Here is a 27,586-nt window from a genome sequence, read left to right on the forward strand (position 1 = left end):
ATTGTTAAATATGAAACGGTGTCGTCACGCCATCTAGCCGACCATAGGCCAAAGGTGTGTGCGCCATCTATCCGAGAATGACTTGTTCTTGATTTCCAAGGCACGTTTTTTCCTTAGACTTTATTCATCTTATACGAAGTTACATATGTCTTTGCTAATACCTAACTATTCCAAATATCAGCAAAAACTATAACCTGACATTATTTCCGCTGCCCGCTTGGCGTGAAATGCCCCTGGTCAACTGTCAATGTCAAATAACTAATGTACTCCATAACCACCAGAGCGGCGCCACTTACACATATCATGTGAGGAATTTTAAAAACGAAAATTGTTTGAGCAGCTGCACTTCTTTACTCCTATCAGAATACACGATCACGACTATGCATCGGTCGTGTCACGCAGTATTTAAAATAAAGTATTAAGTTACTTTTAAAAATGGATAAATTAAAATATAAATATTGGATCGTGTTAGTATCCATTTTAGTCGTTTTTCTTGTTCCGATAAGGTGAGTACTACATTTCATTTTATCAGTCTGTAAAGGCTCTCTTAATTTTTCAAAAACTGATGAGCAGACCCCGTTATCAGTGGTGAAATTTTATTGAAATGCAAAGGGTTGTCACTCACTCCCCCACCGTGCGGGTAAAATTCCGCAAGGTATTGGGTAAAAGTACGCATGTGGGGTAATTGTTCGCATCAAGTAAACTTCAATAGAATTGTCAATAAAATAAAGTTTAACGAATATTTATGAAATTGTCTGATTCAATATCCACGTACTAATTTAACAGTATTAAATATCTATTAATACTTTATTTAAGATATTGAATAGTGCTTGATTATTGCATCAAAACTTGACTTAAATGAACTATAGAGGTTATAATTATACATCAATAATGCGACGTGCGTCGAACTGCTTTCGCTTTGCGTCCGCAGCTCACGTGGTTCAGAAAAAATATTGATCAGAAAATTTCATAAATATTCGTTAACCTTTATTTTATTGACAATTCCATTGAAATGTTCTTGATGCGAACAAATTACCCCATATGCGTACTTTTACCCAATAGCTTGCGGAATTTTACCCGCACGGTGGGGGAGTGAGTGCCAACCCTTGCATTTCAATAAAATTTCACCACTGATAACGGGGTCTGCTGGTGAGAAATTTGCCTTTTGTCCACAAGTAAGAGTAGCAAAGTAATTTCAAAATTTCATGCAAATTTTGAGTTGCTTTCTCATGTTGGCTGTTTGAATTTACTTTTGTATGTTTGAATTATTTTACAGCACTGGTAATATTATTAGCAAATGCAAAGGACATCCTAAACTGGTAATAGACCAAGATGGGGGAGCAGACGACGCTATGGCCATATTTATGGCTCTTCTTTACGAAAAGTATTTAAATGGGTAAGTTGGTCATGTTATATACGGTGGCTAAAAAATAACTGCATTCCCGTTGCCAGGGAGGTTTTTGGATTATACTGAGCAACTTTCACTATGGGACCAACCCCGAAATCGAGAAAAAAAATTACCCTCCCATAGAAAATGGACCAGCCAAAATGTATGATCCAGGCAAAAATTTTTTCACCACACAAGCTCGGAAAGGCTTACTTTGCACTTCAAAAACTGATAGCAAAGTTGCATTTTATTCACATGTGAGGCAAAGTAATCAAATGCACATTTTGAGTTGTTTTCTTATGTTTTTTTCACCACACCAGCTCGGAAAGGCTTACTTTGCACTTCAAAAACTGACAGCAAAGTTGCATTTTATTCACATGTGAGGCAAAGTAATCAAATGCAAATTTTAAGTTGTTTTCTTATGTTTGCTGGTAGAATTGACTTTTAAATTATGTTTTTGTATGATAGATATTTAATTACATTCATTTAGATTTGATTTGGTTTGATTTTGTTTGATATTTTACATTTAATATTTGCTTCGGGCTGGTGTGGTGAAAAATGTTGTGTTTCACTCGGGGGCAAATTTCGTTTAACCCTCGTGATTTGAAACCCTCGCAACGCTCAAGATTCCATTATTCGAACCACTCGCTACACTCCAGCGAATCTTTCGCTTGCTCGGGTATCAATAGTAGCACGAGCGATTAAACATCAACTTTGCCCCCTTGTAAAATAAATAACTATTTCTCTCCAGGGCCCATTATTTTTTCCCACGCTGTATGTATACTCATTATGTCATTATTGTGTGCATGCGATATCGGCTTGTCATTAATTCACAGTTTGGTCTTAGCTATCCTACTTCTATCTATCTGTCAACTCTGTGTTACCGTAAATGCGTTGGGGTAAGATTGAAAAGGCTTTTCATGAGGGGTAAGATGAAAAGTCGCCAGTAAAGCAGGCCACTGACGAGCCCTCCAAATGAATGCCGTTACAATGAATAGAATAGAATAGAAAGTAATTTATTCGATAAAGCACACATACACAGGACAAAAATATGAAAAACAATGAAAAAGAATAGGATAACAACAACAATGCAATGACAGCAGACAGAAATTATATACACACAGACTGAAAAATAAATTACACTTGAGTCCAGCAATGTGTGCAGTAAGGAAAAGGCTTTGACTCAGCATATTGTCGCAATTTGCAAGCGAGGCAAAATTGCAACGCTGTTTATTCTGCCAAGGCCTGAGGGAGTGACTTATTATAAACTACACGTAATGAAAAAAAAAAAAACTATAAAATAAACGATAAGTAAAGTGCAATAAATAAATGGATCTGGATGGAAATGGATGGAATAAATAAATGGATGGAATGAAAACAATGGATTCATCCAAATGGACGGCATCCTAATATTAAACATTGTACGTTTTTGACATTCACGGACCGATTTTAGATTGCTGCCACGCTATTTGGACTGTTGGAAGGCATTTGGACAATTTTTTTGTCTTACCCCACATGAAAAACCCTTTCCATCTTACCCCAACGTACCTAATTAATTGGACTTATTTTTTTCCAATGAGAACTAATATATATTTTATATGTATTATATTTGTTGTTGTTTTTGCTGCTTGAATCTTAAGCGCTCTAAAGCCCTAATGTGTTTGCTTATTTTTACGAATTCGTTAATTACATCATTAGATCATTAATTAATAACAATATTCCTAATTAGTGTAAGCTTTACTAATACGTGTAAATCCAGAATAATGATGATTTAATTAATTGTTACTTATCATTGTTTTTCATTTCTACCAAAAAGCACGCTAAACGTAACAGATTACCTAAACTGGATGGAGCATCTGAGACAACTCGCAGTACGAGTACTAAAATAATATTCCCATACTTATTTCAGATATTTCAGTCCACGTTTGCGATGTGTATGTACTCAAAATCAAAAATGTTGTGCTATGAGTCAGAAATTAAACATTAGAGTATAAACTAGAGTGTAAGAGTGAACATTCAAAGAAAATTACTATTATTGCTATTGAAAGTTATATCAACTTCAAGTTTTATGAAATAATGGGACTACATTTTGTGGTTATGGTATCATGGCTATGAATTGTTTTTCAGATCATCAGTCATAGCAATTACAACTACACATGGCAATGTGGACGAAGACCAGGCATTTATCAACACTCAAAGGATATTAGACACAGCGGAGAGGCGTGAAGTGAGCAATTAATAATACAGCTAAACTTATACAACCTTCCGGACTGATAAGACCTTCTAACTTTCAAGATCGTATTTACTCCCATCTTAACCACGCCCACTCGTGCGTCTATCTGTCTGTCTATACTACTATATGTATATAACTACTGGGTCTAAAATTTTGAAAAAATACACAAAGTAGTTTTTTACCTATAGATGACAGGAAAACCTATTAGAAATGTGCAGTCAAGCGAGTCGGACTTAATTACTTAGTTTTTGATCCGAGCCCTACGGGTTTTAAAGACATTTCATTCACGCACGACATAAAAAAATACATTGTTAAAAATTGGGTAATGTACGGAACCCTTGGAACGCGAGTCCGGCTCGCACTTGACCGGTTTTTTTTAACAAAAGCGTTGGCACAAGTACTCTTTTACAAGCTTTTATTCAACTTGCTATGTTTGTATGTACAGTCAGCTGAAAAGATAGTTACGCCACGCCTATCGTGTGCAGCACGTCATCGTGAACATTATCGGAACTGTAGTACATTGGGCTGTAGCCGCGCGCGTCAATTGACGTCTTTTTTCGTTGCGGTCTCAAATCTACACCCTTTGGTGTAGATTTGAGACCGGCTATGGAATTTGCATTCTGTTTATCAGGTACCTATTTACCGTGGCAGTAACGATTCTCTACTGATCTCAGTAGCATCTGATGCATATTTTGGCGCTGACGGACTCAGTGACAACAATTTTGGAGCAATTCAGCCCATTGAAAATCAAAGGATACCCGCAGCTCAGGGTATCATTGAGCTGACTAATAAATACCTAGGTAATTTTTATCGGTAGTTTACCGAAAACCCCGCTAATCCCGCTGGAACGCATCCAAGACCAACGCATCCAGGTTTGGCGGGATCTTGCTCAGCACAGGGGGATTGGAAGGGGAGAGGGGAGGCCTTTGCCCAGCAGTGGGGCACACATAGGCTAAAAAAAAAGTTTTACCGACAACCCTAGACGAAATAGTTATCGAATGTAGAAGAGATATAGAAGGAAAATAAAATCGTATTCCGAGATCCTCAGCCGAATTAGATAGCACTATACGGCGCCGTGTTTTGGGGTAGCTGAATTGTCATAATGTCAACTTTAGACCAAAACTATCATAATATAATGCACGGGTACGGCCCGAGACGGTAACGACCAGAGAAATCTACCTTAGCTGTCAAATTCAAAGAATTTTCCATAGACTTTATAGTAGTAATCTAGTAGTGGGGGTGGGTGGGACTTAGTCACTTTGAGTAACTCTTAATGTCCTAAAATATGATTTAATTTATTAATTTATATTCGTTTCAGGTGAAATAACACTGGTAGCGATGGGTGCACTCACTAACATAGCTTTGGCAGTACGATTGGAACCCCAATTGATTAATCGGCTTTCACATCTGTATGTAGGCGCGGGAAACGTTTACAGTAAGTATACATTCAAATTGAGCTTATCATGGTTATTGGCCGGTTCTGCGGTAACGAATACCCGCCGTTATATAGTTGATTAATTAAATATTATTCACTACCGTACATGGGTACCTACCAAAGAGTAGTATAATATATATATATATGAGAGTACCTACTAACTACTAGACATTATAAGTGAGGTATAGTTGCACTAGTAAAGCAAACACTCTTACCTGATTATCGATAATAAGATTTACGAATATTATTATCATATAACTTTGTAATAAAATTTACCATTTGTCAGTAAAAAAAATGGACGATGGTACATTTCAGGCGAAAATGAAGAGAAGACCCCTCTGCGGAACTCACAACCGTGGCCGACTATGCCCGCAAACACAACGCAGAAATACTGGTGGGATGTGATGCCAACGCCCACCACACCAACTGGGGGAGCACCGACATCAATGATAGGGGTGAGTTACTATATGACTTTCTTCTATGCAATAACTTCCAAATTCTAAACATAGGATGTTCACCCACCTTTGTCACTAGGGTTAGGAAGGAGGTTTTGGACTTGACTTTTGCATCTTCAAATCTAGCCAGGCATATTCAGAACTGGAGGGTAAGTGATGTAGAATCGTTGTCAGATCATAAGCACATCTGTTTTAATATATCTTTTTCTCTCAGCGTTCAAACGGTCATCTTCAGGGATCCCCGGAGGACTGACTGGGAAGGCTACAGGAGCTGCCTAGAACGTAATCTGGAATCCGCAGGGAAGGTAATCAAAACGCGGGAGAGTTTAGAACTTGCGGTAGAGGTGGTCTCAAATGGCATTGTAAGTGCCTTTGAAGAAAACTGTGCTCCCAAGGTCAAATCTACTAAACGTGTGGTCCCGTGGTGGAACTCCAACCTTAGGAGGCTCAGGGACAAAACACGCAAGTTATTCAATAGGGCTAAGAGGACAGGGGAATGGGAGGTCTATCGGAAAGCCCTAAATGAATACAGTAAAGAGATTAGGAAAGCTAAGAGAGCGTCATGGAGGAGGTTCTGCGAGGAAATTGAAAATACGCCTCAAGGAGCGAGACTTCACAGGATACTCTCCAAAGCTGGAAGCAATCAAGTAGGCCTTCTCAGGAGGCATGATGGCTCCTTCACTGCTAGTGAGACGGAGACTTTGGAGCTCTTAGCTGAAACTCACTTCCCAGGGGCAGGACAGTCGCACCAGTCCCAGGTGGTCAGAGGCCTGCACAGGCCTCGCCCGGAGGACTGGAGGCAAGCTGCCCTCGTCATAAGGCCTGGGATAGTGAAGTGGGCTATAAACTCCTTTAAACCTTACAAGACGTGCGGCCTGGACGGAGTAAGCCCTGTGCTAATGCAGCGAGGAGCTGAAGTCCTAATCCCGCATTTGGTTAGAATTTTCAGAGCTAGTTATGCCTGGGGACACTTACCAGAACAGTGGAACAAGGTCAAGGTATTATTTATACCGAAGGCTGGGAGGAAGGATTATGCTTTAGCCAAGTCCTTCAGACCGATCAGTCTCTCCTCGTTCCTCCTTAAAACCTTGGAAAAGGTAATCGATAAGTATATCAGGGAGAGCTGTCTTCTGAGAAAACCCATACACGACAGTCAACATGCTTACCGCAGGGGCAGATCTACAGAGACTGCCTTGCTGGAGCTAGTTGACAGAGTGGAAAGGGCCTTGGAAGACAAGGACATAGCCATGTCGGCCTTCCTAGATATTGAGGGCGCTTTTGATAATACACCCATTCGGACACTGGTGGAAGGGCTTAGGGCCAAGGAGGTGGATTCCACCACTATCCGCTGGGTGCAAAGCATGCTCTCAAGCAGAGTGGTTAGGCTAGACTTGCTTAACACTACTCTCGAAGTGGCCACTGTGAGAGGCTGCCCGCAGGGAGGTGTCCTATCTCCCTTGCTCTGGACTCTCGCGGTGGATGGACTTCTGCACAAGATGGCGGAACTCCGAATCGACACTCAGGGGTACGCAGACGACCTTGTTGTGACGGTGAGGGGCAACTGCCAAAGTACTTTATCAGACCTTATGCAGAGGGCTCTCAACACCATAAATACATGGTGCGGAGAGAATGAATTGTCTATCAATGCAGATAAGACAATTATAGTACCATTCACGAACAAGAGGAAACTGGACAAACTTAAACCACTTGTCATGAATGGTAAAACTATTCCGTTCTCAACAGAGGTCAAATATCTGGGGGTAACACTGGACCAGAAACTGACCTGGAACAAGCATGTGGACGGAACCATACAAAAGGCTAAATCAGCCTTGGCAATATGCTGTCGTTTGGCAGGCAACAGATGGGGTCTAAAACCCAAAATTGCCTTATGGCTGTACACATCCATAGTGAGGCCGATAGTGTCTTACGCCTCTGTAGCATGGTACAGGAAAACGACGCAGAAGGTAACAGTGATGAAGCTTGGCAGCCTTCAAAGAACTGCCTGTGTCATCGTCACTGGGGCCATGTCATCCTCCCCGACGGCAGCCCTAGAAGCCATACTAAATCTACCACCCCTCCACTTGCATCTAGAATTGGAGGCGAGATCTAGTATGCTTAGAATAGCGGGCGTGAGGAGAGGTAATTGGTTATCGCAAACTCTGAGACTGTTTAATGAATCAGTGTACGATATTCCTGTTCTTGGGATGCCAACCGACACTATGTCACCCAAATTTTGTCCACTCAAACTTTACTCAGTGGAAATCCCCAAACGGGAGGACTGGTCAAACAGTCAAATTAAGTGGAAAGAAGGAAGCCTGAGGTGGTACACTGATGGCTCCAAATCCGGATCTGAAGTAGGTTGCGGAGTATACGGTGAAGCGCCTAGGAAAAGCATCAGCTTAAACCTAGGACGTTTTTGCTCTATATTCCAGGCAGAGGTATACGCCATTCTAGAATGTGCGTCAATCAATCTGCAAAGCAACTACGGCAACCATACTATCTATATCCATTCGGATAGCCAGGCGGCACTCTTAGCTCTAACCTCCGATGTCACCACATCGAGGCTGGTTGAGAACTGCAGGCAACTATTGAACAACCTTGGAGCCAGGAACAAGGTTGTTCTACGTTGGGTCCCGGGGCATGCGGGTATCGTAGGAAACGAGAAGGCCGACGAACTCGCGCGAGCAGGGGCTAAGGGGAAGAACTACAGTCCTGAGCCCTTTTGTGGTATCCCCAAAAGCCTAACGCGGCTCACCCTAAAGACCTACTGTCACTACAAAACCATTCAACTCTGGAGAGAAACAACAGGTTTGAACCATTCCAAAGCGCTTATCAAGGCCTTCAGCAAAAAGGCGTCCTCGAACGCCTTAGCGCTGTCTAGGAACCAACTACGCAACTTGGTAAGGGTGCTTACCGGGCATTGCGGCCTAAATAAGCACATGCGCACCATGGGGAAACGTGACATAGGGCGGTGCAGACTCTGCATGGAGGCGGAGGAGACGCCCTTGCACATCCTCACAGAGTGCCCTTGCCTAATGCGTACTCGTGACCTAATCTTGGGCGGACACATATTACGCCCGGAGGAGGTAAAGTCTCTCGAGACCAAAAGGATCCTGCAGCTATTCGAAGTTGCAGGGTTGGATCGAGAGTTGTAGTGGGTGGCGATCACAATAGATCAGGAATGGTCGCAGTGATACATAGGCTTTGGAGCCTTATATAGCCCCTAATAAAGAAGAAGAAGAAGAAGAAGAAGAAGAGAAGGCGGAATTTAATGCAAAACAAGACGCGGAAGCATATCACATAGTAATGCAAAAAGCTTATCCAGAGAAAGTGACGATTGTACCCTTCTCACAAGTCAGAACTAGAGGCGTGTCCCGGGTATGTTGTTCAATAAAGCATCCAATAAGCTTTATATTAGGGATGTACCGACTAGTCGCCGACTAGTCGGGAAAGCCGACTATCCGGCCACATTTGTAGTCGGCGATTAGTCGCGATTAGTCGGCACTTTATTAGTGAAAGAAAAACAGAAAAAAAAGAATTGGACAGTCAATATTTACGAAAATAAACATAAAACAATGTTTATTTTACTAAAATACCTATTTAGAGTGCATACGAAAACTTTTGTTGATATCACAGACAAGACATCCTCCAGACTGAGCATAGTAGCTCTACCCCCTCTGCCACAAATACGGTAGTTTTACTCCATTTTCGAGTCGAAAGTGTCTTTGTGTGACGTCCGTGTCTTTGAACGAACCAATCACGGCAAGGGAACTCGCTGACCTCGTCTCCCGCACCCCCGTATTTTTGGCAGCATTGGTTTCATGAAATAAGTGCTCTAAACTCCGTCTAGAGGATTCCTCCTAGTCTATGGTTCATATAATTGACCGTTTGATCGTTATCGTATGTTGCTGGGCTGGTATTTTCCTCTACAGGTCGATCTCAACTGATTCTCGTGTAATTTCATGTGCAAGCATGGGCGCCGGCAGCAGGGTGCAAGGGGGTGCACTTGCACTAGGGCTTCCAATACCGGGATCCCGGGATCCCGAAATACCGGGATCCCGTCTGTTTAAACGCATTTTTTAATACCGGTATTTTTTATGCAATCAAAAACAAGGAAAATGTGCCGATTATAACGTTTAAAATCTATTAAAATGATGAAATTCGGCTGTATCAAGAAGATTACTTGCCCATTTAATAAAAGAAGATCATTTAATTTAATTGAAACCAGATCTGAGCATATGCGTTAGATAAATATTAGGTGACGAATTCTGATGTCCAGGATAATTAATATAATTAGTTCTTAAAATTATATCAAAAAGTAGAAAGAAATGAATTGTAGTATGGCAAACGAATTTTTGGTGGCAAATTTGAATAAATATTGGCTGGTTTATTAGGTTGAACTAAAAATGTGACTGGTGAAGTCAACAAGGCGGATAAAATGATTGCCAACCTGGAGGGTGAAATGATAATTATTGCAGATGGCGATTATTGTTTAATATCCTAAGCTAAGGACATACACATCTGGCGTTACAGTGAGCCTTTTTTAAATAAAACCCAAAATTTTTAAGCGATTCACAGTCAATACCGGAATCCCGGGATCCCGGTATTGATGAAGACAGTTTCGGTATTAATACCGGTATTGAAAGAAGTCCGGTATTTGGAAGCCCTAACTTGCACCCCCCTGTCAGGAAAGAAAATACATTGAAAATAATACATTTTTTACCCGACTACACCATTATTATGTTACTGAAGGCGTCTAGGTTGCTGACCAAATTTGTTCATCACCTGTCAATGAATTCAGTATCCTCCTCTACTCTACTCTTTTCCTGTGAACACTGAGTAAATTTCCTAATCCTCTGTCATAAGCTCGGGTCAATTCTCGATTGAGCATTTTTAGGGTTCCGTACCCAAAGGGTAAAAAGGGGACCCTATTACTAAGACTCCGCTGTCCGTCCGTCCGTCCGTCCATCCGTCCGTCTGTCACCAGGCTGTATCTCACGAACCGTGATAGCTAGACAGTTGAAATTTTCACAGATGATGTATTTCTGTTGCCGCTATAACCACAAATACTAAAAAGTACGGAACCCTCGGTGGGCGAGTCCGACTTGCACTTGTCCGGTTTTTTTATGGTGTCCTAAGGCTAAAATTCCAAGTACATTTAACGAACAGTATTCACGTGGGGGCTCAGCAAAAAAATATAAGTTTGGATACCTACGTCCAAACTTATAATTTTTTGTAACGTATTGTCAAAAAAGTAATATAAAGGAGCATTGCTTAGCTTAGAGATTTGATTTGATTGCTTATAAAAAAAATGCGTTATTTATTAAAATTAGGAAAGCGTTTATGTATTTGACGGCGCGGCACTGTTTTTGTTGTGACTCAAGAATACCTCCTAAAATATGGTGTGTCTGTTTTTCCACTCTTTACGTTTATCATACGATACAATAGTGCATCACTTGGACTTCGATCTCCAACACTAGTGGACTCAGAGATGGTGTTTTTGATCGAAGATACAGTTACCCTTTTTAAACGACGTATCTTGGTACGGTTACTACGACATTCGTATGGGCCCTATTTGTTGATATACAATTGAATTGTTTTATAAAATTATAATTAGCAAAATGATGGTAGAATTTCGTGTCTAATGACTGCTTGAATCGGGTTCATGATGTATGAAAGATGCATGGTAAAAATCCTTTTTTGAAGATTATATATTTTTACTTAGACCATACAAATGTCGAATGTGGCGTACAAATGTCGACACAGTGCCATAAAAACCGGACAAGTGCGAGTCGGACTCGCCCACCGAGGGTTCCGTACTTTTTAGTATTTGTTGTTATAGCGGCAACAGAAATACATCATCTGTGAAAATTTCAACTAGCTATCACGGTTCGTGAGATACAGCCTGGTGACAGACGGACGGACGGACAGCGGAGTCTTAGTAATAGGGCCCCGTTTTACCCTTTGGGTACGGAACCCTAAAAATGTCGAGTCAACTATAAAAAGCAAATGAATGCCTTGTACACTACTTATATTTTTTGTTGTTAAACACCCCCTTTACTCAATCATTACGAATTCTAATATTCCAAAAAAAGAAAAAGACAATACAAATGTCGAAAAAACCCAATCTTCAAAAAATTTCCCAGTTAGAAAATGGTGATTGGTCAAACTATTATTATGATATAAGAAAAACAAATGACTGCATTGAGTGCTTCTATTCCTAATAGGTATGCACCTCCCTGAAACTAATCCTGGCGGCGCCCATGTGTGCAAGTTCGATAGTATTTTTTTTTATTATTTAGTTTTTGTTTTTTTTTATGGTGGAGCCATGAGGAACGAGGGACTATTAATGTTATTGCAAAATTTTGAGACTTAGTCAGGGCACGTTGCTCGTAAAGACGCTGACCACAGGGGATAGGTTCTTAACTGGCGACTACGTACGGGAAATAGAGCCTTGGAAATACCTCCTACAAGCTGTACTGACGGTCTGCTCAGGATCGCAAAATAAAACAACTAAAGACAGAAATTTAACGAGGATTCTTGTGATAGGTCTTTGAGCTGTAGAGCCTTTTAGCCTAGCTAAATTATGATGAATAGCGCAACCAAAGGAGCAAAACTATTGTTTTTCACCTGAACTTATACGAAACTAATGATCTGGCCGACTAGCCGACTAGTCGGCCGACTAATCGGCCATTCGAGCGCCGATTAGTCGGCTAGTCGGCTAGTCGGTCAAATCAATAGTCGGTACATCACTACTTCATATGTATAGAATAGATCTATACAAATTGCATGAAGTAGGTACTAAATGGAGCTTTTAATAAAATTCTTAGCCGTAACTCATAGGTAACGTTACGTTCGTAATAAATTTTAATTTGTGGCTTAACAATAGACAATAGGATTAGCCGTCGAGCTCTATTTGAAAGCTACACACTATAACAGCAATTCGTTTTATGTACTCCATCTAGTAGTGGTTATCTATGTTAAAAAGCAACCAATAGAATAACTATAATTTGTGTTCTATTCCAGCAATGGCGTCAAGAAGTCCTAGGATCAATACCAACTAAAATAATGAGAGCTCAAAATGCCTTCGAAAGGATTTCCGTAGTAAAAAATGATTACTTTGCACTATTGGACCCTGTTGTTATGGGTGTCGCGCTGAGTGACACCATTGTGGGAGATGTGAAATATTCGCAAAACAGCATTATTTTATGTGGTAAGTTAAAGTTGAGTTTCGATAGGTGTGTTGTTCTTCTTATAGCATTTAACTATCTAACTATTTTAGCTCAGCGATCCAAAGAGAATCTTGGCCTCCGAAACGAGAGCGTGCCACCTGTCCCGATCCTGCGCAATTTCTTACCATTTACCATATATTTTATAGCATAGAGCATAGAGTAATAAACTAGGTATTTTCAAATCGACTTCAAGATTTTGAAGGAGTTTATTAATTAGTCGGGATCAGCTGGACTGATTCGTTTTTTTTATTTATTTAAAATCATATAAAGTCGGGTTAAATGCCACTATGGGGTTACTATGTCTCTTTGACTTATTTTTTTAAACAACGTGAATTACAAGAGCCCCCGTAATCTAGCCTCGTAAAAGCCTGAGGGCGATTAGACCTATCGTATTTGAAAAATAACAGATAGACGCAATAATCCCATAGTTGCAGTTGTCCCGGTTGACCTAACCTGTCTCATTTTCACTAAAATATCTGGGAGACCGAGCTTTGCTCGGAAAACATATAAAAACTCAAAAATGCGCGTTTTCCCAGAGATAAGACCTAGCTAGATCGATTTATCGCCCGATTTAAAACCCCTATATAGCAAATTTCATCGAAATCGTTAGAGCCGTTTCCGAGATCCCCGAAATATATAAGTAAACAAAAGGTACTAGATAGATTAGATTAGATTAAACTTTGATAATGGCATCCTGGAGAAATCGAAAGAACTCTTGAAATATTATAGTGGGCAGTGGGGTTATTATAGTAGATGTTATAGTGGGCAGACCTATGTGGGGCATTATCTATGAAAAGGGACCTTATTGTCGATGGCGCTTACGCCGCAAAGCGTCGCGCGGCATTGTATTTATATCGGAGCATCGTTGATAATGGCGTACGCGCCATCGACAATAAGGTCCCTTTTCATAGATAACGTCACATATTTTGATTGACTGATTTTGGTAGGATTTTGGATAGTGTTTTGCACCATATGATACAGCGTTTTCTGGTAAGTTATGATTAATATTGTCTTATATTTTCAGGGGAAAATAGAGGCATCAACATTAACAATTTTACAACAAGGGGAGAAGCAAATGTAAATGTCATCAATAAAGTGCTTGATGAAGAATATAAGAATTTACTTCTATCCATTTTTTCTGCTGAACTAAAATAAATGTTTCATAAAGTATATAATAAAAGTCTATAACATAAAAAAAACAATATCCATTTGTACACAAATTGGTTTTTCTGTTTGTTGTGTACTTGTTTTAAGCAATACAGTAATTTATTACTACTTGTGTGTTTTAATTGTTTTGAATTAATTTATACTAAAGTTGCTTATACCGTGTGGCTCACTCCGCGATTTCGTCGCTTTGCTACAGGTAGCTAAAAGTACATCCGTTCCACACCAATTTTGGTGGCTAGCCATAAGCCGTGCGTGGCGCTGTCGCCACCTAGCGGCCATATCTGTCCTGATCGTAACAGACGCGTTTTGTTAGAGAATGAGTCTTCTGTACCTAGTACTATTATTTATTCTGTGCTTATACAATCAAAACCCTATCGACCCCCCATAAACATCAATAGTTCTTGTTCGGATTAAGAAACGCTGTAGGTACCTAATGTGGCTCGCAAAACACTGTGGATTCTGAAATGTATGTTCCAATTTTCCATATAAATGGAAATTTAACTACAAACGCTGTAATGAGTCGCATAATACATTGATAACTGTGCAAAGGTCACTGTATGTAAATATGTATAAAATAGGTAACGAGTCGAAAACCATTTGCATAATGTCTATGTGTAAAGTTCGTAATAAATAAGGGAACTAACAGCGAAAACAGTATCACCCGTGGTAAAAATGATTTACGTGGGCACACTTTCATACATGACATATGTCAACTGTCAAATAATGTGTTTAGGGTCCACCGTCATACACACACGCATACAAGTTAACAACCCGGAGATCGATTTGAGTAGAATGCAAAGAAGCAAACGTTTGCTTTGTAGGTATGTGAGCGTACAATTGAAGAATTACTCACAGGCCAATACGAACGTACGCTGACATCAGAATTATATTTGAATCATAATTATTTAGTTATCGTGCATCTCGGCCGCACCAGTAGGTACATGGAGAAGTATGAGCGGAATGCACGATAACTGAATGATATCAGTTACTTAGATATCATTCTGATTTCAGTGTACGTTCGAACTGGCCTATCAGTCTCAGATTAGACGATCTCGATTACGCATCGCTCGTGTCAGTGTCTCCAGCTAAATATAGGTTATCTTTCTTTAAAAATGGAAGTACGGAAATATAAATACTGGATCATATTAGTGGCAGTTTTTGTTGTTGTTTTTATTCCGATAAGGTGAGTACTTAATAATGTTTTTTTTTTAATTTATTTTCGTAAATATTTCTTGACTGCCATCTAAATATTATTTTCTGTACCACATTGTGTGTTTCAAAGTTATATTTTTTATTCACAAGTCAGTACAACGTTTTAAATATTTATAATTATTGAGAAGTGTAGGAGGTAGTTATAGCCGTTATAGGTATATTATGTTAAATTTAAGTACCTAAAACAGAAGGAGAGTGTTAACATAATATGTACCTATATACATATTCTTAAGCTTAATTTACATAAACTAATGCTAAACTTCAAATATAACACAGATATGAGATAACTTATATTTGACATTAAAAGTTACTTTGTAAACGCTTGCATTTATTTTGTTTACATATGTATTATGTTGTTTCGTAGAGGCAGAATACATACACCTATCCAATTTCGACTTTAAATGTTCGCTTTTGCTCTCATATAACATTTCCTATTTATTACTTATCAATAAGTAGGTATACGAGCTTGTTAGTGTGATAACTAGTGATAATGATATTCCTTGTTATCAAATGACAGATGGGAATCGAGGGCCAGTAGTTTTGCTAAGACGTAAATATAGATAATACAAACTCTTAATATACTTACACTTATCTTATCTTTTTCTTATATAATGTTCTATTTTATTTGTTTAATCTTTCTTGAGATAAATGTCATCGTTACCAAGGCTAAAACGATAATCGTTGTTGCTTTGCTTCTGATCAAGAAATGGTATCAAAGTACATCTACTAAATATTAGAACATAATAAAATACTATTACTATACTATTGTTATACGAGTATACTATTGTTAAATAATAAAATACTTATAATAAACAGTAGTTTACGTTCAGGGAATAGGGAATCCCCGTTCATTCATACACTTCATGATGTCATTCTACATCTATAAAAATAAAAATGTGTAGGTTACACCACACTTATCGGTCATACAATGTTGCTAGTTTAATACTTAGTTGTCGTTCGAATTAATAACAATTAGCGCTTACGTTGTTTGTATGTTGTGTTAACGCCGACTTTCTTTAATAACACGCTATTTTAGGTCATTTTGAGTAACTTCTACTACGGGACCATCCCGAAATCGCAAAAAAACAAAGGTTCTTTCATAGTGTTTGGGTGACCCTATCGATGTTGTCGACTTTAGATCCAAAGCTTTTTTCACGATTACGGATTGGTCCCTTAGTAAAACTTGCTCAATATGACCTATTTTACTAAAATCAGAAAAGGCTAAAGTTTGGAAAACATACCGTAAACTGTATACGTTTCAGTTATGTTAATTTAGTGCAGTATTTATTATTTCAGCACTAGTAATGATAGCAGCAATGATAATGGTCCTATAAGCAAACTAATAATAGACCACGACGGGGGAGCAGACGACGCTATGGCTATATTTATGGCTCTTCTTTATGAAAAGTACTTTAATGGGTAAGTCTTGCATTTAATCTTAATGTTTGTGGAATTGGAATGTCCGAATTTTTGTTGATATTACGCAATTTCGGAAATTTTCCGACAGCACAGCAAGAATAAGGCACGAATAGAGAAATACGAGTAGCCCGAGGGGCAAGAAAAGGGGACTATTACTATCTCTTGGGGGTATCTTAATGGAGATAAATAGATAATACATAAAATTATGTAACACACCAGCTGTGTGACAAGTAACATTATCTATGGCTACATAAAATCTTTTTATTTTAGCCCAACACTCATAGCACTATCAACTACTCATGGCAACGTGAATGAAAGCCAGGCATTCATGAACTCACAAAGGATATTAAACATAGCTGGGAGACATGATGTAACTATTCCTTTATGCTCTATCTAATTGACCGACCGACAGCAAAGGTCTGTCTGGCAGCCGATTCAAAAATGCTTTTTTATGTCCGGCTTTCCGATAGTTCTCCTCTACAGATCGCAATTCTCAACCGATACTCGTCAAATTTCGTGAGCAGGTTTGATACAGATGTTTTTGTCGATTCAGTTTTAAAAAACTATTCAAAATGGCGGAGCCATAGCGATTCGCGAAGTCTACAGCTCATAGATCCACTACTTCTAAATGAACTATGATGACTGTTGAAAAGACAGTACATTCAGCTATAAAAGCTTGTATAATATTTTTTTTTGCAATAAAAGTAATAAAACTAAATTGTTGAAATGTCTCAGGTCCCAATATACCGTGGCAGCAACACCTCCCTAGTGATCTCAGTGCCGGCCGAAGACTGGTTCGGTGTAGACGGTCTGGGTGACAACGAAAACGAGCCGATTGAGCCCATTGAAGCCCAATCGATTCACGCAGCTTTGGGGATTATTGAGCTGGTTAATAAGCATCCAGGTAATTTTAAGTGCTTATTAAGGTGATGTATGGCGAAGTGACCGTCCGGTTTCCTCTTAAGGGCAAGCATTACTTTTTTAGGGTTCCGTATTCAAAGGGTAAAACGGGACCCTATTACTAAGACTCCGCTGTCCGTCCGTCCGTCCGTCTGTCACCAGGCTGTATCTCACGAACCGTGATAGCTAGACAGTTGAAATTTTCACAGATGATGTATTTCTGTTGCCGCTATAATAAAAAATACTAAAAAGTACGGAACCCTCGGTGGGCGAGTCCGACTCGCACTTGTCCGTTTTTTTTTATTTGTTTCAGGTGAAGTAACGCTAGTCGCGATCGGGTCACTAACGAATATTGCATTGGCAATGCGATTAGAACCACAGTTGGTTAGTCGGCTCTCGCATCTGTACGTGGGCGCGGGCCACGTTTACAGTAAGTATACAATCCACCGAAATCATCTCATATAAAATTGGCGGCCAAGACTCTAGCTTTCACTGTAAAAAGTTATCAGATTTCAGCAAAAGCCACTTCGCTAAGCTATAAATAAATAAGTCCTGTGATGTAATTTCTTATCGTAAGTACAGTCGCCATCAGATATATCGGAGCGGCTAAGACGCTCACAAATATCTGAACACGCCTCTATTGTCAGGGCGTTAGAGTGCGTGTTCAGATATTGTGAACACCTTGGCCGCTGCGATATATCTGATGGCGACTATACCATTGGACAGACTGACATACTTATATGGTAAGAAATTAAGTCTGTCTTCAATAGAAGATCTACTAATAGAAAATCTATTGGTCGAGTAGGTGCGGTCTGTCTGTTATTTTATTAACCGACTTCAATATTTCAAATGAAGCAGTTTCTCAATTTGGTAGTATGGTTTTTTACAAGCCTTTTATTATCAAACTGCACAACGGGACTTAATCGCGTATTTAAGTTTTAAGATTTACCTCCGACGTTTCGAGGACGGCGTTGTCCCCGTGGTCTCGGAGAAGACTGGCTCAAGTTGACATCAACATCTTCTAGCCGCGCGAGTTTTTCGAACTACCCGCACTTGGTCTTGTTTATCAGTTTGAACGTTTTGCGCACTAGGGATGTCACTCTGTCGACACACAACACTAACGATATTCGATTTATCGACTGTCGATATTCGTTTCCGCTTACATTTACTAATGACTGGATTCCATGTGGATGAGATCTTAAAACCCTCGTCCCGATTAAAATTGCAATGTTTTTTGATTTCAATGGCTTCCCGCACTTTTCTACTGTAGAAATGGCGATCCGTGGAGAGGATCCGTGGAACATTGCAATTTTAATCGGGACGAGGGTTTTAAGATCTCATCCACATGGAATCCAGTCATTAGTAAATGTAAGCGGAAACGAATATCGACAGTCGATAAATCGAATATCGTTAGTGTTGTGTGTCGACAGAGTGACATCCCTAGTGCGCAAAACGTTCAAACTGATAAACAAGACCAAGTGCGGGTAGTTCGAAAAACTCGCGCGGCTAGAAGATGTTGATGTCAACTTGAGCCAGTCTTCTCCGAGACCACGGGGACAACGCCGTCCTCGAAACGTCGGAGGTAAATCTTAAAACTTAAATACGCGATTAAGTCCCGTTGTGCAGTTTGATAATGTTTAATAATCGTGAAAGTTTAAATAAGCCTTTTATTAACTTGCAATGTATCTATGTATGTTATTGTACGGCTCAAATCTTGCAAGTTAAATTTGACCCACTTCCCGACTTCGAATGAAGCTGAAAATTTGCATACATATGTAAGTCGGGTGAAAATGCACTATTATGGTACCATCGAGCCGATCTGATGATGGAAACAGGAGGTGGCCATGGGAACTCTGTGATAAAACAAGGAAACCTAATTGTGTTTGGTGTTTTTAGAATTTTCTCGATGAGTATCAGTTATATGTGGAAAGAAAAGTACCTACAGTCAGCAATAAAAGCTTGTACCAAAAAATATTTTTTTGCTAAAAACTTATTTTGTTTTTACTTTTATTTTCAGGTGAATCTGAACCAACTCCAGAGTTTAACGCAGAACAAGATGCAGAGGCATATCATATAATCATGCAAAACGCTAACCCGGAGAAAGTGACCATTCTACCCTTCTCACAAGTTGGAACTAAAGATATAACCCGAGTAAGCTTTGAATATTACATTTATACGTTTAATTTTCAGTCAAAAACCTGTTTTATCAAAGGGCAAGAAAACACGCTAATCATTTTAGTCAGCTAACAAGTTTTCCAAGTCGCTATTTGAATGATAACCGCGTTAGGTATCCGCCGTTATCCTCTACAAAGACAATTTAAGGTTACATTCCGATTGCAACGACAGCTATGGCACCATTGCTGCAGCAGCGAAAACAGGCGATGTACTTATGCAACTTCAAGCGATCGACAGCCAGCCTGAGGGCCTACCACGAACCACGTTCGACGTGTTGCCTCTCTGTCGCACTTGTTAATTCGTACGTAAGTGTGACAGGGAACAACGTGATTCGCGGTAGGCCCTCTGTTTCCGGCGGGGCGTCCCTGCACTACATCCACATCTACATAGTTATTCAAGTTCATTGGGGAAACCAGCGTCGTTTCCCCAACGAATAAATCTGATAAACGTTTTGTGGCCCTTCGGCAAAATAACTACAGTTGATGGTCACACCAAATTTGTCAGTACTTACATAATGACAAAAAAACTATACTCATTGTTTTCTTTTGGGTGCTATAAGTCTGTATCTTTAGGTATTTAAATAAAAGTAAACAAAATCTACCCTCAAATGGCTCCTTAAGCCAGTTGAGGGTAGATGAAAACATTACACGATCAAATCATGGTCTCATAGTCTAATAAAACATGGTCTTCCATTCCCAGAGTGACACGGGGCTACGTCACAACAACATGGCCGCTATATATAGCGCTATCGCATATTATCATATAGCGCTGTCGCATGATGACGTAAGCCCGTGTCAGTTAGGTGACCTAGAAAAGACGGGAATGGAGTACCAGGCGGAGTATATTATTATACCATGCATGGTCTAATAAAACATGGTCTTCCATTCCCAGAGTGACACGCGATTACGTCACAATAACATTGCCACTTTATTTCAACATAACATGTTACATGGGTACATTATACCTATGGTTAATAAGTTAAAATATTTCTTTATAATTTTATAATTTTCATTTATATGTATTTTAGCTTAAATTTTACAATAACACGTCATTTTTAATTACTTGTTAGCAATATCTTCCGATTCACGAAAGAAATTTCTGACTTTCGGGTAATTCTGTTTATACTACTGGCAACACAGGATAGCGCTGTGGACATTTGACAATTCGGATCTAGATAACTTCATGCCCTGACCGTCATCCTTGTCGAACGCGTGTTAATTGTTATTTCCTTCTCGCTCAGTGTCAGCAGTCGCAGTGTTTTCCAAACTTTTCACGTCGTAAGCTTGGTAATTATGTGTAACTGTGAATTAGTTTTTTAAACGTTTGTCTTGTATAGATAAATAAAGTTTAATTTAATACATTAGATTTGTTTTATTTTACTATGTTTCTACATAAATAACTTAAAATTAATGCCGTTAAAATAATTTTCACCGTTGGTTAAAATTCTCCCACATTTCAAAGTTTGAGAACCTGTAAACAGCATGATGACGTAGGCGCGTGTCAGTTAGGTCATACGCGAATCTCGAAATGGAGTACCAGGCGGAGTATATTATTATACCATGGATCAAATAATGTAGGTTAAAGTCAGGTCGTTCAGTGACAAATCCAGGCGGTTTTGTATTTGGTTGGTTAACCAATAAATCTTATAACTACCCGAAAATGTAAAAATGTTTACTTTTATTTAAATACCTAAAGATACAGACTATAGTACTAGTCTAAGACAAAGATAGTATGATTCTCTCTATCTATGTTTGAAATGAGACAGTCCTTTGAGAAACTATAAATATTGTGTTTTATTACAGCAATGGCGCGAGCAAGTACTAGGAGCCATACCAACTAAAATAATAACATCTCTAAACAGCTTTGAAAGGATTTCCATAACGTATTCAGATTATTGGTCCCTATTGGACCCTATTGTTCTGGGCGTGGTACTAAATGATACCATAGTGGGCGATGTCAAGTATTCCCAAAATAACATCATTTTATGCGGTAAGTTGACACAAGATTTTCAAATAAATTATTTCAGTAGGTGCGGAAAGAGAAGAATCGTAGAATGTATGGGGCCCAATACATTCCACGACTCTTCTCTTTCCGGTCAGACTCTAGTAAAAAAATGTTAGCTTTGTCATGGAAACATAGTACCTACATAATTTAAAGTGGTCACCGTAGACATAATTTACGAATCAATGGAACTCAAATGCTCGAGTTTCACATGCATGTGTAGACAAATTAAATTGTGTGACGTGAAACATGATATCATCCTATCAGTATACAAAAGACAATATACAATTACAAGGAAGTGAATTCAACAAAGCACGTAGCTAACTAATGACGTCACTGAGTCTTTCTTTACAAATTGCAAAATCGATTTCACGTTTGTTAAAGACACTAGACTAGCCTATTACCTATACCTATTTTGAATTGCGAAAAACATGATTTATAATTATTTCCAGGTGAACAAAGAGGTATTAACACTAACAATTTTACAACAATAGAGGAAGCGAATGTGAAAGTGATCAACCAAATTCTCCAGGAGGAATATAAAGAATTACTACTTACCATTTTTTCGGCAGAATTATAGAATAAACATAATATGCGTAGCTGTAGTAAGAATTTTTGACTGTGATTATAAATAATATAAATTATAACAATATGAACAAAATGTCATTGTTTGTTTTTTCTATATCCTCCAAGAGCGTTTTCACATTGTCCGTTTCGATATCGGATGTAGGATCCTACATACATCATGTAGGCCGCGAGGGCGCGCCCGGGCACCGTTTTTAGCGGTTTCGCACACTACAATAAACATTATGCCTACGCATACGCACACAAACAAATATTGTGTTGATCCGACAGCTGACGGGGGGCTCCGACATGGCTGAATTTATCGCAAGCTCCTTTCCGATATCGGATGTCGGAAGGCATCTATGACAAAAACAGCTGCAGGAGAGTGCCATTGGCATTAAGTCCGTATATAGTCTTTACTGCGAGTAATACTGATTTTAACAGAGAAAACAAGATATATGTAATAGAATTAGAAGCGTACTATGAGATTCTAATTCTACAAGAGTCCAAGAAACTCACCCCAAAACCGATGGTGGCGACGTCCCTCGCTTGGAACCGCGAGCGTAGCGGAGGGTCCAAAGGCTGCCCGCTGTACCGCGGCACTGGCAAGCCTAGTGCTATCACGCGGAAGTTCTCATCGACCCGTACTAGGCGCCATTTTGATAGTTCTTTTTCCCCATGTTCCTAGAAGACAGAAAATGGTTACTTATGGGTAATTTAGTACAAACTGTGTCTAACTAGGCACATTGTAGCAACACTCAATGCTACCGTAGCCACCGTAGGCTAGGCTGTGTAAGCTACGGTGACCGCTTACCATCAGGCGAGCCCCGCGGGCCGTATGGTTGTATGTCGGGCCATACAAATAGTGGTATAAAAAAAAGTCAAATCGTTTGATTGTCAAATGACCAAAAAATTCAGTTTAAAGTAGACTTTCTCACATAGGTATACGAACAAAGTACATATGTACAATCCTTAGATATTTAAAGGCCCTAGCTGCGTCCCTTGGAGTGGCCGGCGATGGCCCATTGTGTACTGGGGCCTTAAGATACTTTATGGAATAAATACATTGTGGGATACCTACAGAAGTAAGGCCTCTATTTCTTTATTTTGGACAGATCTGAAGGGCCTTTACAACTTACCTTTAATAACTTGTCATATCTGGCGGCGGGCACCAAAAATCTACCATCCTCGAGGTGCATCTCTCTGTTCTCCAACAAGTTATTTAGCACTGGCAACACATTGCGCTCTGCCTTCTCTATGCCTTCGAGTACTAGCACGCGACCTTCGACGGCCGCGCGGACGGCGCTCTAAAAAATGGGGTAACAAATCGTACAGGGTGTTCAAAGACAATCTGAGAACTGATAGAAAATTAGAAACTATTACACTTTAGAGTATACATTTCCAAATTATTTATTTCATATAATTTACACACATACAAAACATTCAACACGCAACACATAAACACCCATACTTAAACACATTAAAAGTTGACAAATAGATATATTACAATGGTGTAGTCCGACAAGAAATTGTAGAAAATTATTGAGGGCGCCACTTCCTACGTATTTTACGTATCTGTCACATTTTTGACGTAAAATGCAACATGGCAACAATTAAGAATGGAATTTTTGTAGTTCCATTTTATTTCATTTCTGCTATTTTATGTCGCACTATAGCGAAACTATTCAATTTTAGCTACATACCACAACACTGTATCACACTTGTAGGGGAATGTAGTCCCTCACAGTGGAGCTTTATGGGATAGTCTGGTTTGTCCACTATCAATCTCAAGATGGTGTTGGGACTGTCCCACACCCGGCGAATCAAATTAGTTTTTTTTATATTCATAATAATTTACACTAACAAATTAAATTTCTATAGATAAGTACCTGATCAAAGTACTTAGCGGTTGACTGTTGTATTTCTCTTCTCTGCTTCAAGTCCGCCTCTGTGGTGTCTCGAGACAGTGCCACATATTCAAGCTCTCTCTGAGTCAACTCCATATATTGGAGGGCTACTTTTCTCCTGTAAACATACATTTTAATAAGTAAGAAACATAGAAAAAAAAAAAAGATAGCCACAACCGAATACAGAACCTCCTCCTTCTATGAAATTGAAGTCGGTTAAAAATAGTACTTACTGTAGAAAAAAAATCCGATAATACATACAAATACAAACATAGGCACTGAGTTTTTTACATATTTTCATGATGAGCAGGGCCGTCTTAAACTATGCTGGGGCCCTTGGGCACATAAGAATTTGGGGCCCTTTTGGAAAGTAAAGAAAGCATATTAAACTAATATTTTTCTACTATGATCTTCTATTTATTAACAGTTGGTAATCAAATATACTATTACTGTCTGTCCCTTCGGGGCCCCCGGAGGTTGGGGTTGCCCTTGTGCCCTTATGGTAAAGACGGTACTAGTACTGATGATGAGGCAATCTAAGTGCAGTTATTGCCCCATAGTTTTGTAGGAAACCGCTGCTGCCTTATATAGGTTGAAGGTGGCAATCATTGGAGGAAAACCAAAATTAGTATAATATAAATTACCTAAAACCTGTCAAGGACTATCTGATCTCTCATAGTATTAAAATATACTAATAAAATAATTATTTGGCACCTAATTATCTAACTATGTTAATTAGGGGTCCTATAAAATAAATAATAAGTATTTCATGAAAATAATAACAAATAGACAAAATAATAATTTACCTTACCCATAATCTACATATACAATATTTTTTATCTCTCATAGTATTGATAAATGCTAATAAAACAAAGTTATAAAGATAACATTTACTACCCCAAGCATTTTATTACCTCTATCTATGTCTAAATTCATTTACTGTTGCTACACAAGAGATAAGTAAATTTTCTTCCATTTAGCTCAGTAAGTAAATAGATTATTTGTATATATTTATTATATGTATTTACAAATATTGTAAGAAGCGCTGGTGGCCTAGCGGTAAGAGCGTGCGACTTTCAATCCGGAGGTCGCGGGTTCAAACCCCGGCTCGTACCAATGAGTTTTTCGGAACTTATGTACGAAATATCATTGATATTTACCAGTTGCTTTTCGGTGAAGGAAAACATCGTGAGGAAACCGGACTAATCCCAATAAGGCTTAGTTTCCCCTCTGGGTTGAAAGGTCAGATGGCAGTCGCTTTCGTAAAACTAGTGCCTTCGTCAATTCTTGGGATTAGTTGTTAAGCGGACCCCAGGCTCCCATGAGCCGTGGTAAAATGCCGGGATAACGCGAGGAAGAAGGAAGGATTTACAAATATTGTAAAACCAACCTGCTTTTTTGATTTTCTGCCTTTTTACAGACATATTTACAAATAAGTATATTAAAGCAAAAAAATTACAGGTGTTTCTTTTTATTTGTTTAAATATAAAAAAAAACTGTTGTAATAAACTACTGCCACTAAAGTCTAAAGGATCTGCAGCTAAATTCAAGGGTCAAGTTACACGGCCAGATTCGATCTTTAAGATACGTCAATTAATAGATCTAGAAACAATATGGATTAGATAAGTCAGTGTCAAATGTGAGTTTTCTTCAAACAAAAACGTCACTTTTGAAACTGACACATCTAAACCATATCGTTTCTAGATCTATTAATTGACGTATCTTAGAGTTCAAATCAGCCAGACAGACATTGTAAATTTACAAAGCAAAGTACTCAATACTCACCGACCAGGTCCTGGTCTTCCCAACAGGAACATGTCCTGCCCCAGAGAATCTTTCTGCATCATCCATCTTAGGTTTCTTAAGCTGCTCTGAGACAAATACTTCAATTCAGAGTTCTCCACCGCCACTGAAAATGTAATAATAAATGCAGAATTATCCCCTTATTCTTAAAACATTATGGGCCTGATTTAGTTAAATTATCGTCAGGTGACATGCTAAACTCACTAATTACCACCACAAGTTCATAGCCATAGTGAACCATATTAGTACAGTCACCTGCAATAATATTTTACTCTTCGAAGGGCGTAAAAATATGTGACACGCTCTTATGGCTCTACAAATAAGATTGTATCAGATATTTTTGCGGCCTTCGTTGTGTAACATATTATTGCAGGTGACTGTACTAATAGAAGGTCGATTTTTGTTAAATTTTTTTTAGTAATTAGTGAGTTTTGCTTGTCACCTGACGTTATGTTTTATACCTATCTTACAAATACAAAAGTCAAAATGACAGATAAAGATAAACAATTATTAGCTAATTGAGGTTTGTAGCGCTTTTATGAATAAGGGTGTTAGGAAACAAATTCGAATCTTGCATCATACCCGGACAAACCCAAAGCCAAACAGGGACCAAATACCGATATGTTTTTCATACAGCCGGTATTCAATTTCGGTATCACGGTTGTTTTTATTTTTGCACTTAATTTAGCTAATCTGATAAATCATAATCCTTACCTAAATACTATTCTATAATATCAAAGAAATATTGTGAATTCTATGAGATACTTTGATTTTTATTTATACCATAGCAGTCCGTGACTAGAAACTCATAAGGTTTGTCATCATATAAGATTTCAAGCATAATATGAGGCAAATCATTTGCGCACAATATCTGGCACTTAAAGGGTAGCAATTTAGAAAAGTTTAATGAACTTTACAAAACTTTTATAGGTTATAACAACAAGGAAATGAACTATCAACTTACAATATTTCCTGGGCACATATTCGATCTTCTTGGGAGTTTTAATGTCCTTACTAACATCTCCAATAGTAACTTTTCCTTCACTAGAATAGGCTCGGACAGGATTTGCACTTAAAATCGCATTTCGACCGCTCAAAATACGAATCAAAACATCAATTCGCCTAACAGTTACTGCAGGATTGTACATGGTTATTTTAAAAAGATACCAATACAATTAAATAGACTGATACTTATTTGTATAACGCTACGTCATGGCAGCAGAGAATGGACTTTGTTTAACATAAATAATAAATATAATTCGCCATAAAAAATCTGCGAGTCCAAAGTCTCTAAGTAGGTCACGTCACTTCAAAGTAACATTGTTGACATTTCACAGCTGATTGGAAAACTGTTCCGTACATTGTTTTCACGCCAGAAAGTTTATAAAAATATTCATATGTTGGCACACCCACTTTGCCAGTAGAAAAGGCGGCAAATTTAATAAATGGAAGCGCAAAGATTTGAATTTCCATAGAAAATTAGAATTTCGTGCCTTTTTCTACTGGCACATAATAAATAATAGTACTACCGTACAGAAAGAAAACTTCCTACAAAACCGAAGTTTGACAGTCGTTCAGGGTCGAATCATGCTATCATCAGGGCACTTTCGGCTAATTAGGGTTGTCAAAATTCAAGCCATTATTTTGGTGAGAGGAAGGCTGGAGGAAGGCGAAGTTTTTTATACAGGGTGTTTTT

General features: G+C 38.7%; 2 protein-coding genes across 4 annotated transcripts in view; one reads left to right on the top strand and one right to left on the bottom strand.

The window, feature by feature from the left end:
• The window catches only part of LOC134796241 (von Willebrand factor A domain-containing protein 8), a 75,022-nt gene extending 47,830 nt beyond the window's left edge, over nucleotides 1-27,192 (bottom strand). Inside the window, exons 1-5 of the mRNA XM_063768288.1 lie at nucleotides 26,855-27,192; nucleotides 25,873-25,996; nucleotides 24,070-24,205; nucleotides 23,320-23,487; nucleotides 22,700-22,864 (exon numbers count right to left, since the gene is read on the bottom strand). Coding sequence (XP_063624358.1) covers nucleotides 22,700-22,864; nucleotides 23,320-23,487; nucleotides 24,070-24,205; nucleotides 25,873-25,996; nucleotides 26,855-27,038 — 777 coding nt within the window. The 5' untranslated portion in view covers nucleotides 27,039-27,192. The remainder of the gene's footprint in view (nucleotides 1-22,699; nucleotides 22,865-23,319; nucleotides 23,488-24,069; nucleotides 24,206-25,872; nucleotides 25,997-26,854) is intronic.
• On the top strand, nucleotides 1,297-22,254 carry LOC134796223 (inosine-uridine preferring nucleoside hydrolase-like). 3 transcript variants are annotated; one of them, XM_063768266.1, is made up of 8 exons: nucleotides 14,940-15,092; nucleotides 16,418-16,540; nucleotides 16,811-16,910; nucleotides 17,276-17,444; nucleotides 17,754-17,870; nucleotides 19,458-19,591; nucleotides 21,418-21,604; nucleotides 22,069-22,251. In XM_063768266.1, exons 1-8 carry the CDS (start codon nucleotides 15,022-15,024, stop codon nucleotides 22,194-22,196), a joined length of 1,029 nt encoding a protein of 342 aa, XP_063624336.1. In that variant the 5' UTR covers nucleotides 14,940-15,021; the 3' UTR covers nucleotides 22,197-22,251. The 3 variants fall into 3 exon arrangements, with proteins under 3 accessions (XP_063624337.1, XP_063624336.1, XP_063624335.1); XM_063768265.1 differs by having other exon boundaries at nucleotides 14,943-15,092; nucleotides 16,403-16,540; nucleotides 22,069-22,252; XM_063768267.1 differs by lacking the exons at nucleotides 14,940-15,092; nucleotides 16,418-16,540; nucleotides 16,811-16,910 and adding exons at nucleotides 1,297-1,396; nucleotides 3,515-3,614 and having other exon boundaries at nucleotides 22,069-22,254.
• Nucleotides 27,193-27,586: the final 394 nt, after the last annotated feature.

The sequence above is a fragment of the Cydia splendana genome, chromosome 13, assembly GCF_910591565.1.
Source record: "Cydia splendana chromosome 13, ilCydSple1.2, whole genome shotgun sequence".
In the NCBI taxonomy this organism is placed as follows: Eukaryota; Metazoa; Arthropoda; class Insecta; order Lepidoptera; family Tortricidae; genus Cydia; species Cydia splendana.

Excerpts from the sequence above, each read along its gene's own strand:
- LOC134796223 (XM_063768265.1), top strand. The coding sequence starts at position 15,022 with ATGGAAGTACGGAAATATAAATACTGGATCATATTAGTGGCAGTTTTT. Across the intron at positions 15,093-16,402 it reads GTTGTTTTTATTCCGATAAG|TATTTATTATTTCAGCACTA; the intron begins GTGAGTACTTAA and ends AATTTAGTGCAG. Across the intron at positions 17,871-19,457 it reads GGGCGCGGGCCACGTTTACA|GTGAATCTGAACCAACTCCA; the intron begins GTAAGTATACAA and ends TTTTATTTTCAG.